We start from the raw sequence: 12,936 nt of genomic DNA on the forward strand, positions 1-12,936 counted from the left end.
TGCCTGTGTGCTAGACTACATGTTGATATACGTCTATGTGTTTGACCACATGTTGATATGTGTCTAGGTGTTTGCTGCTGCGCCTGCTTCACAGCCTGTGTGCTGGTGGATAAAGGACATCCTATCTACTTACATTTCCTCACATTCTTCTCTTCAATCTCTCAGCCTCCTGTGGCCCGCCTCTTTTCCTGTTGTTTGAGCTTAGACCTCAACTGTCTCAGCCATGGACAGGGAGTTCTCAAAATCTGAGCTGGGGGCACTGAGTTGTAAACTCCTTAGCAAGAAGCTCTGGCACAGACTAGGAGTTCATGAAAATTCAAATCTTCTCCCTCTTTCTTTCCTCCCTTCCTTCTTTCTTCTTCCTTCCTTCCCTCTTTCCCTTCATCCCTTCCTTCCTTTCTTCCTCCTTCCAGCTTCTCTTCCTCTTCTGTCTTCTCCTTCTTTCATGTCCCTCATCTGTCTCTTTCTCCATCTCTTCCTTTCTTGCTTCCTCACCTGACACCATACCAATAAATGGGTGTGAATAAAGACAGATGTTGGACCTGAATGGGCCATCAGGAACCTGCAATTAGGATTTGTCCTCTAAGGTGTGGTAAAAGAACTAATTGGTTGATGTGTGCAGAATGCCAGGACATTCTTGAACAAATCCTTATATGAGTTCAAAGTATTTGTAATTATTATGATTATTACTATAATTTATGAGATTTAGCTGTAAATCTTATAATAAGATGAGGTCAACACTTTTCAAAAGAGGAAGCAAGAAGAGACCCTATATAAGGCGCCGTGTGCATGCCAACTCCGGGAAGAAGAGCTGACTGAAGGCAGGTGAGTGCGAAACATCCCTGGACTTGTTCCGAGCTTATTTAGAATGAAAACTCCAGGATATGTTAATTGATTGATAATGATTGTGTCTCTGATTCTGAGTAAATAAGACTGAATCAAATAAAACCTAAGGGCCTTGCAAGAAAAAACCCGAGTTTTAGAAACATGAAATGATAAAATAATTCTTTCCTACTCATTGCAGTCGTTATACAGATGTATATTTCTTTCCTATTCATTGCAGTCGTTATACAGATGAATATTTCTTTCCATGCATGTGCAGGGCTTCTTTGGATGTGTGCATATGCACAAGAACAGGAGGACAGATATGTATGTTCATTTAAACACTGACAATAATAGTGGGGCCGTATAGAGAAATGGCGAAAATTATGGGCCAATGATAGGAAAAGGAGCCCTTCACTTTGTGGCCTGGTAGAGTTCTCTCATCAGCAGAGAAGCAAGAACTCCAGCACAGCCAATGGCTTTGCTCCCTGACCAACTCTAAACCCACAATTTTCACTAGAAACCCACTTATAGAGAAAGATGTACTGAATGCCTTAGGTAATCCTAGCTGCTCCTTTATTCACCTCATCAGATTATATTCCATTCAAGGCATCTCCAGAGCTGCCTTATAATCCCATTTATCAGAAGAGAAAAGGAGGGATTGCTAACTGCTTTCTGACTTTTTAAGTTGAGAGCCAACAAAATGGCATATATTGCTAGCCCTAAGACACTTACTGGCAACTATATGTCTTAATTCTGTTTTGTTTTCTGTTTTGTTTTTCAAGACAGGATTTCTCTGTGGAGCATTTACTATCCTTGAACTCGCTCTGTAGACCAGGCTGGCCTTGAACTCACAGAGATCCGCCTGCCTCTGCTTCCCAAATGCTGGGATTAAAGGCATTTTCCACCACAGTCCACCTGTGTCTTAATTTATGCTATTCTCTTGTGGGAAGCCAACATCCACAATTAGTTATGTCTTATTTTCTTCTGGAGTGCTACTCTCCCCTAACACATTTGCTTAGAGCCTTATATTAAAATATTTCCGGTAAAATCAGCAACTCTATGCCATGTTGCTTAGTCCTAAAATTCTTGCCTATGTTGCAGCCATGAATCTTGGGTTTGCCTGAGATGAGATCCCTAAGAGATTAAAGGACCTCCTTGGGCTACTAAGAGTGAGATTGCAGAATTACGTGTCTGTCGGTGAGACTGCAGAGCCGTGTGTCTGTCTTCTCTCTGCTGACAATAGACCAAAAAGAATGAATGTCTCTTTTGTTCTTTTGAAACCAAAGAACTAAAGTGTTGGTACCTTGTCAGATGGTAAGCCTCTCTTCTTTCATGCTCAGTCTTGCTGATGAGACATTGACCCAGACATCACAAGTATGTGGAGGGTGGGCATGGTCCTGCTTTTTCTGGAAACTGTGAAATAGCTAAGGTCAGTGTATCTAACACAGTGGTTCTCAACTTTCCTAATGCTGCTCCTCATGTTGTGGTGATCCCCAACCATAAAATTGTTTTCATAACTGTAATTTTTGCTACTGTTATAATTGTAATACAAGTATCTGTGTTTTCTGATAGTCTTAGGCGATCCTTGGGAAAGGGTCATTTGACAAGCCCCCAAAGAGGTCTTGATGCACAGTTGAGAGCTGTTGGTCTAACAGTTTAAGTCTTGGATATCAGAGTTAAAAGACGGAAATGGGCTGAGTCTATGATGGAGGAAACCAGGATCTTTTTGATTAGATATTGGTTCAGAAGGGGATAGTCCTGAACTCATGCAAGGTTGATGGTCTTTCCATCTTCTTTCTTAACTGTGGCAAAATGAGAACCAGCAAGACCAGAGGTCCACAGGTAGAAGACACCCTTTCAGACAGTCTCCACAGAAAAAGAAGCGTACGGATCTGCCAACAAGGATGGAAGAGACTTTCTCAGACCTTCTAAGTTCTCCTGGCTGGTGCTCACAGCTCATAACCCAAGCTTAGCAAGTGCATGTGATTGTAGACCCTGAAAAAATACAGTCTGTGAACAGGAACAGGTTAAAACATACATGGGCATGCACTTGCAATCCCAGCACTAGGGAAGACGAAGCAAGAGGAGGTCCAGTCCCAGGTGAGCCTGGGTTACAAGGCAAGACCCTATATCATAAAATCAAGCTGGACATAGAAGCTCACAGCTGTAATCTCTGTCCTCAGTAGGCAGAGGTAGAACCCTGTAGATGTGAAGCGAGCCTGGGCTATATGGCAAGTTCTAGGCCAGGCTATGAAACCTGATCTCAAAACACAAGCAAGCAAAGATCTGTAATGTTGCCACCTTATATTGTGCTCTAAAAAGTAGATTTCTCTAGGAATGCAACCCTGGTGGCAGAAGCATTTTATGTTTATGACTATCATTGTTACTGTCATTTGAATGTAAGGACCATTGAGGCAAACCAGTCTGCAAGGCAGTGGGTCTTTACCAATGGTTAGAAGTGAGAAGAAGAGCAGAACATTGGGAGGAGAAAGAGTGGGAAAGGATGCTGCTGGGGTGGCCCATCCGCCCATCTGGAGAAGGCAGATGGAGTGGTGGGTTAGTAACAAAGCAAGGGCAACGACCAAGCATATAGTAAGAGACCATGTCTAATGTTGCTGCCTAGCCCAGGTCACAATTCTTCCAGAATAGAATAGGTCATAATGAGGCAGGGCCACGCTCATCTCTCAGACACCAGGGTGCTGATACAGCACATTTGCAGACTAGCTGGAGGGCCCCAAGGACGTGGCTTGCTATCTTTCAAGGTTAAGGTGAAGATCCATGGCATTCATAGAAAAGGATTGGAACTTCCTGGCGAAGGGCTATAAATGTCGAAGATCCTTATTTCTACTTCTAGTCCCCAATTATTCAGAGCTGAGGAAGAAATGGTCTTTATCCATCACAAGCCGATACAATAAATGCTTTGGGACTTACAGAATGCCCAGTAGGGAAAAGTCAGGTAGAAAAAGATGTCCTGATAGAGGCCGTGAGGAATGTTAGCTAGCCCCTGAAGAGTGCTCTGGTTGTCTTTCCAAAGGTGGCCTGTTGCTGCAGCTTGGCACTCCCTTGCTGCCTTTCCTTTTTAGCTCTTTATGTGGGGACGACATTGTCATAGTAGATATTGCGACTGATACCAGGGCATCGTACTTACCTTGACTGACATTTTCAAAATGACTTTGAGTGTGGGGAGTGGTCGGGCTACTAGCAAATGAGTCATCTGTAACAAATGGACACTCCTTGAGCACACCCCAGGATGCTTCAGCTTTTAAATATAGAGTACGTCTTGACACCTGGACAAAGTGGGCCATGAAAGTCTGAGTCACTCTGCACTCTGTTTATGAATGGACTACCTTGTTTATCCATACAAGAAGTCCATTGTCGTTTTTTGCTCTGAACAACTGAAAATAATGGCTTTGCGTCTCTGACTGCATTGGGTACCAGAAAGTGATTTTGTGTTGTTAAGTAACTTGTGCATGCTCAATGCAGATACTTAGTTCCATGCATGGAAAATGGGCTAATTCTCCTATTGCAATGGAAGCTCTGTCTTTCCTCTTGGGTTTCCAACAGGAAGTATCTACCTTTCCTGGAAAATCAGCAAAATCCATTGTAATGTTCCAGGGTCAGCCTTTGAGCGTGAGCAGGGCTGTTTTTCTAAAGGACCTTTCCATAAAGCCCTTGAGATATCTGCTTAATACACCTAGAAGAGAAAGCTTCAGCTGAAAAAGATGTGGGAGACTCAGTTCAGCAGACTAGCCGGTGGACATGTCTGGGGCAGGGGCATTTTCCTGACTAACGATCCACTTGGGAGGCCCAGCCAGCTGTGGGCACTGCCATCCTAGGCAGGTGGTCCTGGGATGTGTAAGAAAGGTAGTGAGCTGAGTGTGAACCTGAGAGCAAGCCAGTAAGCCGTGTGCCTGCATGGTTTCCACTTCAAGCTTATGCCGTTCTGGCCTTCTGCCTTGTTTGTGCTCCTAGCCCACTTTCCCTTGATAACGGACTTTAAACTGTAAGACGAAACACACCCTTTTTCCCCCCCGGATCGATTTCAGTCATGGCATTTATCACAGCATCAGAAGGAAAGTAGGAGAAGGGGCGTGTTTCTGTGAGGCTATGAACATTCTTTTTGTACCTAAGCTCTTCCCCAGTTCTTTCAGGAGATTCCCTGTCCCCCCTCACATGCATTCCTGAGACCAGAAACGCTGAGAATGTGGTTTCTGTTGGGGGAAGAAATCTGAATGTTCCTGCAAGGGCAGCTGATATTCCAGGTCCCTGAACATTTCTGGTCCCTGAATATGACATTTTCTACCCAGCTAAGGGAAATCAGACAGTCCGTTTCAGTGCTGTAGGAAAGATGCAGAAAGCATGGCTTGGTCGTAGGGCCATGTGCTCTCTCAGTTTGTAAAGATGGAAATCTAGTCACTTCCTGAATGCCTCTCCATCTGGGGACATCTCATCCTGAGTGGGAAGAACCTGTCTATAGGAGAGAGAGAGAGAGAGAGAGAGAGAGAGAGAGAGAGAGAGAGAGAGAGAGAGAGAGGAGAGACTCTGTTGACCAGGGGAGATGAAGGGAAGTACCTGTATACCTGTAGTGGGCGGGGTTTGTGACATTTGTGTAGTGTGGTAATCAGAGGGAACCACGAATGCTTGTACGTGGTGTCATGGAAGTTTCTGGAAGAACTGGTTGGGGTGAGGAAGAAAGTCATCATGGCAGCACAGGCTTGATGGTCTTTGCTACCAGTTCTCCAGTCGAGTGAACACTTCATGATTCCAACCCTTAGGCCCAGCCCATGACCTACTTTCTGGGACCTTGTCTATCTACCCTTCCTGGGTTCTGACCTAGGAGTGCTACAAAAAGAGAATGAGGAACACAGTTCCAGGGGCTCCAGGGCATCTGGGGTTCCCCCAGAATGGGGCTCAGAGCAATAGGACAAGTCTTTCCCCTCCTTCCTTCATCCAAAGTAAAGAATTAGGGTCGATTCCAAGGCATTGAGTAAGGAGTGTCCTTTTCTCCAACCTAAAGAGAAGAGTGCCCAATTCATGGAAACCATCAATACAAAATTCTGCTTTTCCAAAGCAAAAGCAGCCTACAAGTCACAACCCCAGAGAACTTAGACAACAAAGAGAACCCTAAGAGAGACATACATGGATCTAATCTATGGGAAGTAGGAAAAGACAAGATCTTCTGAGTAAATTGGGAGCGTGGGGATCATGAGAGAGGGTCAAAGGGGATGGGGAAGGAAGGAGGGAAGCAGAGAAAAACATATAGCTCAACAAAAGCAATTTTAAAAAGCCAATAAAAAATTCTGCTTTTCATGTCATATTTGCTTAATGTGAGTTGCTTTTCAGCATCCCAAGTCGGGTCATTGTGTTTCTCAGTGCTGAGAGGCAAAGTATCTCGGCATTCCCATGGTCTAATTAAAAGGTTAAATGGTGCACCTGTCTGATTTTACTTCTCCAGTATGATTCAAGTTACTCATTTTCTACATTGGATGTGGGGAACTCATTCCATCGAATAGAACACCCCCCATAGACACAGTGTGCTGCTCTGACAATGACTGACATCCCATAGACACAGTGTGCTGTTCTGACAATGAATGATATCCCATAGACAGAGTGTGCTGTTAGGACAATGATTGACGTTCCATACCTTTAAACCAATTTTGATTTGAAAAGCATTTCAGGTGCCGTAGAACCCGCTACTTACCATGTCTCCACTGTGGCTGCTTCTGGGTCTCCTGGCCTTGACTGGTGAGTGTGTTTCATCTTTCCCAAGCTTGGAAATGGATAGAAAAAAATCATAAGATGGTGATGCTATAACTTCCTTTTGTAAACTAAAGTGAAAGCATTATTTTTTCTTCTTCTAAAATGTCTGATAAATCCCAGAGTTAGGAATAACCACTGAGAAACAGCCTGTCCCAAGAGTCCCATAAAAGGATGGGGATTCTCTATAATTCCTGGACACTGGAAACAACATTGCTGGAAACCAGGCTTTAATATTCACCCTTGTAACCACTCATGGATGCTATAAAATCTCTTAAACTGTCTTAGTTACTTTACTCCTTGCTGGGACAGAATACTCTACAACAGCAATGTAAGGAGAGAAAGACTAAATTTGGATCAGTTTGAGATTATAGTCCATCGTGGTGGGCAAGTCATGGCAGTGGGGACTTAAGGTTTTACCATGAATGTATTTGCAAATCACCAGACCTTCCCCCTGAGAGAAATAACATTTCTCTCAGATTAGCTCATCCACATCTATGAAATAGAAGCATCTGCTCCAAAGCACGAGTATTTTCAGATGTCAGCTCCATGAAACTGTAATGAAATCAGACCCTGGTGATGGAGAGATGGATTGGCAGCCGAAAGCACCTATTGCTCCTGCAGAGGACCTGGGTTTAGTTCCTGGCACCCACATGGCAGCTCACAAACACCTGTAGCTCCAGTTCCAGAGGATCCAATGCCCTCTCCTGACCTTCTTGGGTTCCTGCTTGTATGCAGTGCACATAAACTCATGCATGTGCACATGCACATAAAAAACGTAGAATCTTAAGATGTATTTATGTAAGCATTCAGGACTCAAATGATGATATGCCATAGACAGAATACCCAAGATCTGGCAATCATTGAGTGAATGATATAACCTATTTCAGTCAGAGAATAAACTATACTCTGAAAGTACTGTCTCCATGCTAGGGAAATGACTCCACTGGTAAAAGTGCATGCTAGGCAAGTATGAGGGTCTCAGTTTGATTTCCACCTATGTAAAAATCAAGGCATAAGTGACTTGGATTCACTGGGAGACCAAGACAAAAGGAATCCTGGACTTAGCTGGTCACTGAACACTTGTCATCCCAGTACTTGGGAGGTGGGAACAGGAAAACCAGGAGTTCAACATAATCCTTGACTGCACAGGGGCCAATCTGGACTGCATGAATCCTGCTTAAAAAAAAACATCAGTTAATTAGTCAAGTAATTAATTAAATCAATGCCTTCCATTCAGTGGTGATAAGAATAGCATATATCTTTAGGAGAGAAATACAAGACAAAAAAGAAAGATACAGAAAGAGGTTCCTCATATAGAAACCTGGTCCTATGGATGGTCTGCACACACTCTCTTTACAACCTTTGCCTCCTGCCCAGAATGCTCTGGGAGAAGCTAACGCCAACCCCAGTCCCTGTTTATAAACCATACCTTTACTTGGGGTCTGGATGGAGAAGCCAAGATGACGCTAGCTTTAAAATACATGTCTTAGTACATGCAAACATGAATACCTTACCAGACCATCGAGCTGTGAGACACCCTTGAGCTTTGCCGAGAAGGAGCTGCTCCAACGGTTCCTCATGTTTGCAGGAGAGGGGGTGAGAATTTAAAATCAAGAGCAGCGTTGTGACACTATTATTTGAATTTCAAAGGGTTGAGATGTTGAGCGGTCCTCTAGCTTTCGCTGATTTTATTGCCATTGTTTTTATTGATGTAATTCATTCACAGCCTTCTAGCTCAGTACCCCAGGCTGAATTTTTCTCAATCTGCAGGCTCCTCGGAAAGCAGCAATTGGGGATGCTACGGAAACATCCGAACCCTGAACACCCCAGGAGCATCATGCGTGATTGGAAAACGCTATGGCCTGCCTTACTGTGGTAGTTAACAGTCTCTGTGTCTACGCTTTCCTCTTGACTCCTACTGTTTCTCATGGTCCTACTCAAAGGAAGGAGAGGAATGAGAGAGCACTCCACATGGGGTCCAAAGCCCTTGTGAGAGGCCTGGCTCTACTTCTTAAATGGTCATGTAGTTTTTCAACTCCCTCCTGAAGCTGGGATAGCCATTTTTACAGAGTTTTTGCAAACTCCATCTCATGGGGTGAGAGTGCTTCTCGGATTGTAGAAGAGTCTAAAACTGAGGCAATCCCATGCATGTAAATCAGATAAATCATTTTCTTACCAGTAGTTCGATGTAGATGTTTTCTTGGCACCAAATAGGAGTAGAAAGTTGGGCGGTTGTGAGCAAAATTGTCCAGGGGGTCTGGGACTTGCCTAAGTCCCTTACTGAAGGGTAAGGGGTCTTTCTCCTTCACACAGTGACCTGTTGCAGTGACATGATGCAGTTCATTGAGAAACCTTTGCTGGGGTTCTTCAGATTAGACCGGTGGTGCTTGTGCCCACAGAATTGTCATAGGAGGGGCAGAGCTTGGCTCACGGCACTGGTGACCACAGAGATCTCTAACATCAGGAGATGAGTGCATGGGGTCTTGATTTTGCTTCACAGAAAAGGTCTTACTTAAGATATGAGGTCAGGAACTGGCTATTAGAGGTTTAAATTTGGGATTTTCAGTCACAGACCTAAGTCACCCTCAGCCACATACTTCCTTCTGTGTGTGTTCCAGGAGTCCGTGCCTCTGAAAGGCTGGCTGAAATAGACAGGCCATATCTTCTGAGATATCAACCCACGATGAGAATCGTTGGCCGGAAATACTGTATGGATCCTGCAGTGATCGCTGGTGTCCTGTCAAGGGAGTCTCAGGGTGGCAATTTTGTGGTCGACATGGGCAACATGGGCAACGGAATCGGGGTGATACAGGTAATGCTCCCTCAGTCAAGGTGACTTGATGCTGAGGAAAGGGCTCCCTGGGAAGACATGAAGACATAAGTTCAGATCGCCAACACCCACCCATTCAGAAAGCCAGCCATGCTGGTGTGCGCCTGTAATCTCAAGATGGAGGCAGGTGGATTCCTGGAGCTCACTAACCAGCCAGACAAGTCAGTGAGCTCCACGTTCAGTAAGAGAATGAAGAATATACTCAATGTTGATCTCCGACATGGGCATGCATACATGCATGCACACACCCCACATGCACTCCATGTGAATATGCACACACAGACACAGACACACAAACATACACACAGAGACACAGAAAGAGAGAAAATGTAACCCTTCCACTTTGTGACCCAGCTCCAGAGAACATGATTATGGTTTCACTGCAGATGGCACAGAACATAGAACAGCCTGGAGTCTGTGAGAGGTACAGCGCTCTTCAACGTGAATATTGCTTTATTGCCAGGATGCACCACCCAGGAAACACGACTCTGAGTTCCCACTGAGACACTAGTTCATAAGAAAGATCACAGATTGCATCTTTGCTCTGTAGTCTTTGTGTGTGACCTTGGATGGGTCATTTTACCGGACCTGTTGCCCTACCTTAAAGTTCCATTTTGTTCTTGGCAGTGCTGGGGAGTTCAAATACGTGTGTTCTAAACAGGTGCTCTACCACTGATCTCTACTCCAGCCTCCAAATGCCATTCCAATAGAATTATAAGGAGTTATGGGAAATAATGTAAAAAAAGTAGCTACGTCTGGTGGGTTCTCAACAATATTAAATTCTTCTCTCCTTGTCTTCTCTCTATATAGCTCTTATTCCTGAAGGTTGAGTTTTATTCTTGTACTGATTCAATCCAATATTACTCATCAGAGATTTGGGGGGCTGAGCTACTGTCAGAGACCAGGGTGAAGATGAGGATGGAGTTTCCTGTTGCCTCTCAGACTATTGTTGAGAAACCTGTGTGCACTGTGCCATTTTCAAGCTTTTAGGAAGATTTACTGCTGAACAACCTTTGAACTGGCTTCTCTTGACTTCTCCTAATGAACTTCAGTTAGAAAGTATCTTCTGGCCGGGTGGTGGCGCACGCCTTTAATCACGGCACTCAGGAGGCAGAGATAGCTGCGTCTCTGTGCGTTTGAGACCAGCCTTGTCTACAGAGTGAGTTCTAGGACAGCGAGGGCTACACAGACAAACTCTGTCTTGAAAAACAACAACAACAACAACAAAAACAAAAAAAAGAAAAAAGGAAAAAAAGAGTATCCTCTGATACCTTTTCTCTTCTCATTGTGGTTTATAGACACATTCAATAATCTGATTAAATGGGGACAGGGAGCTACCAATGAGGAAATGGGACACACAGAGCAGTCCCTGTAGTTAAGTTACCTTGGCAAAGGGAGAACACAGACCAGTGATGCCTTGTGACATTAGGAATGGTGCCATCTATGTCCCCATTTTTGTTTGTTTTTCTCTTTTGTAAAATCTGTTCCTTGGGGGATGGATCAGGCCATCTCTTTTGATATGAAATAATAATCCCCTAAATCCAGTCATTTCTCCTCAATCCGATAGCTCTGTGAAAATGGTGACCTATGGCATCCGGAAAGTTTAGAATTCCCTTCAGATCTTCTGATCACCTTTGCAAGGAGGCCTGAAGCCTTCCTTCCTGCTTCATTTGGAGTTAGATTGCAGCACGGAGGAAGGGCATCGCACTGGATTCTACAGGCACTAACCACCTTGGCCTCTGACTTGACCTCTCTGTTACGCTGGGGCAACAGAGAAATGATTGCTTGCCTCTCCTTAGTCTAAATCCTATAGTGTATTTTTGGTCCATGGTGGTGACACCATTTTGCATTCCCATCAACAGTGCACAGGACTCCAATTTTTTCATATCCTTGATAACATTTGCCTTAAGTGTTTGGGGCAGTAATTCTCCTAGATGTATGGAGCATCTCCACTTCATCTCGGGGAAGATGGGGAGAGGAAGGGAAGCAGAAGGGAGATGAAGGAGCAGCTCCTTCAGCTGAGAGTGCTCATCAGGCTCTCCCTCTGCCTCCCTCCTTCTAGGACCCAAACTTCTACCCTCCCACATCTTGGAAGAGTGATTCCTGGGTTTCCCAGAAAACTGAGATTCTGGCATCTAAGATCAAAGAAGTCCAGGCTAGGTTTCCAAGCTGGAGCCCTGACCAGTACCTAAGAGGTAGGTGTTCTACAGTTGTTTCACAGCCTGGAATTAAGAGATAAATGTTTATCTCTTAATAAAAACCAATCTCTCCAGGCCACAGTTGCCTGCTGAGAGCAGCTGGGAGAGGGAATCTGAACTTTCTGCAGAGTGTCCTGAAGCAGAGTGAGCATTAACCTGTCACGTGAATTTCAGGTGGTCTCTGTGCCTACAGTAAGGGTCCCAACTTTGTCCGAAGCAACCAGGATCTCAACTGTGACTTCTGCAATGATGTCCTTGCGAGAGCCAAATACTTCAAGAACCACGGCTTCTAGCACCTCAGATGAAACTCAAGTTCTACTACCATGTATGAGGCTCATCTATTTCACCGATTAGGCTTGCGGGTGGAGACTGCAACCTCCAATCTGAGTTGGAGTTGAAAGCTGTCAAAATATCATAAATCATATTAAAGGAAATGCCATTACCTGCATTATAGACTGTGTCTTTTTATAAACATTTCCCACTGGGCGGTGGCGGTCTGGTCTACAGAGCGAGTTCCAGGACAGCCAAAGATACACAGAGAAACCAAAAAGAAAAAGCAAAAATATTACTATTATTATTTTTGAAAAAGAATAAACTAAAATAAAACTATTAGCTCAGGTGGGCCGAAGCCACCCACTGGCCAGCCTGGGTCCTCAAGGCCTGGGCTGGCTGAAGATATTCACAGGCCTGTCTGGTACCTTGTCCTGCTGGGTGGGTGGATGCCATTATGAGGAGCAAATGGTGGAGAAATGGGAGAGGAAGAGAAGTGGACTCGTTCATGTGCTGTAGAGAGAGGCAGAACAGAGGAAGGGAAAGTGGTGAGGGGCGGGATGATCTAGGCAGCCTGCTTGCTCCCCCCAACCCCTGGTGACCTTAGGGTCTAGGCTGCTGCCAAGGGCCATGTCTAGGTCCATGGCCCTACCGCAGCTGAGGTCTGTGTTGACATCTGTAGCCCATGTTACCACCAAAGGCTACAAGGATGCCCAGGGTCCTGGCTGCATCTGTGGCCATGTTGGTGTCCGAAGGCCCTGCTGTCACAGGGGGACCATGCTGATCTGGATGGCCTACATTGCCATTTGGGGCCATGATGACATCCAGGCCTGAGCTCTGCCAAGGGCCATGCCTGGGTTTATGGCCGTGCAGTAGCCAGGGTCTCTGTTGATGTCCATGGCTTCAGTTGCCACTGAAGTCTGTGTGGATACCTGGGGTCAGGTTAGCCCCCTGAGGCTATGCTGGTGTCTGAGGGTCCTGCTGCAGCCCGGGCCATACAGATCTCAGTGGCCTGTGCTGCTATCGGGTGCCATGATGATGTCTGGGCTAGAG

At 45.0% G+C, this 12,936-nt stretch overlaps 1 protein-coding gene across 1 annotated transcript; it reads left to right on the plus strand.

Moving 5' to 3' along the window:
- The first annotated feature begins 6,527 nt into the window (after positions 1-6,527).
- Positions 6,528-11,906, plus strand: Lyg1 (lysozyme g1). The gene is made up of 5 exons (XM_075978884.1): positions 6,528-6,570; positions 8,356-8,460; positions 9,204-9,397; positions 11,478-11,610; positions 11,788-11,906. The coding sequence occupies exons 1-5, from the start codon at positions 6,528-6,530 to the stop codon at positions 11,904-11,906; spliced, it is 594 nt and encodes a 197-aa protein (XP_075834999.1).
- Positions 11,907-12,936: the final 1,030 nt, after the last annotated feature.

Source organism: Microtus pennsylvanicus, chromosome 7 (assembly GCF_037038515.1).
Source record: "Microtus pennsylvanicus isolate mMicPen1 chromosome 7, mMicPen1.hap1, whole genome shotgun sequence".
Classification (NCBI taxonomy): domain Eukaryota; kingdom Metazoa; phylum Chordata; class Mammalia; order Rodentia; family Cricetidae; genus Microtus; species Microtus pennsylvanicus.

Excerpts from the sequence above, each read along its gene's own strand:
- Lyg1 (XM_075978884.1), top strand. The coding sequence starts at position 6,528 with ATGTCTCCACTGTGGCTGCTTCTGGGTCTCCTGGCCTTGACTG. Across the intron at positions 6,571-8,355 it reads GGGTCTCCTGGCCTTGACTG|GCTCCTCGGAAAGCAGCAAT; the intron begins GTGAGTGTGTTT and ends CTCAATCTGCAG. Across the intron at positions 11,611-11,787 it reads CCCTGACCAGTACCTAAGAG|GTGGTCTCTGTGCCTACAGT; the intron begins GTAGGTGTTCTA and ends CGTGAATTTCAG.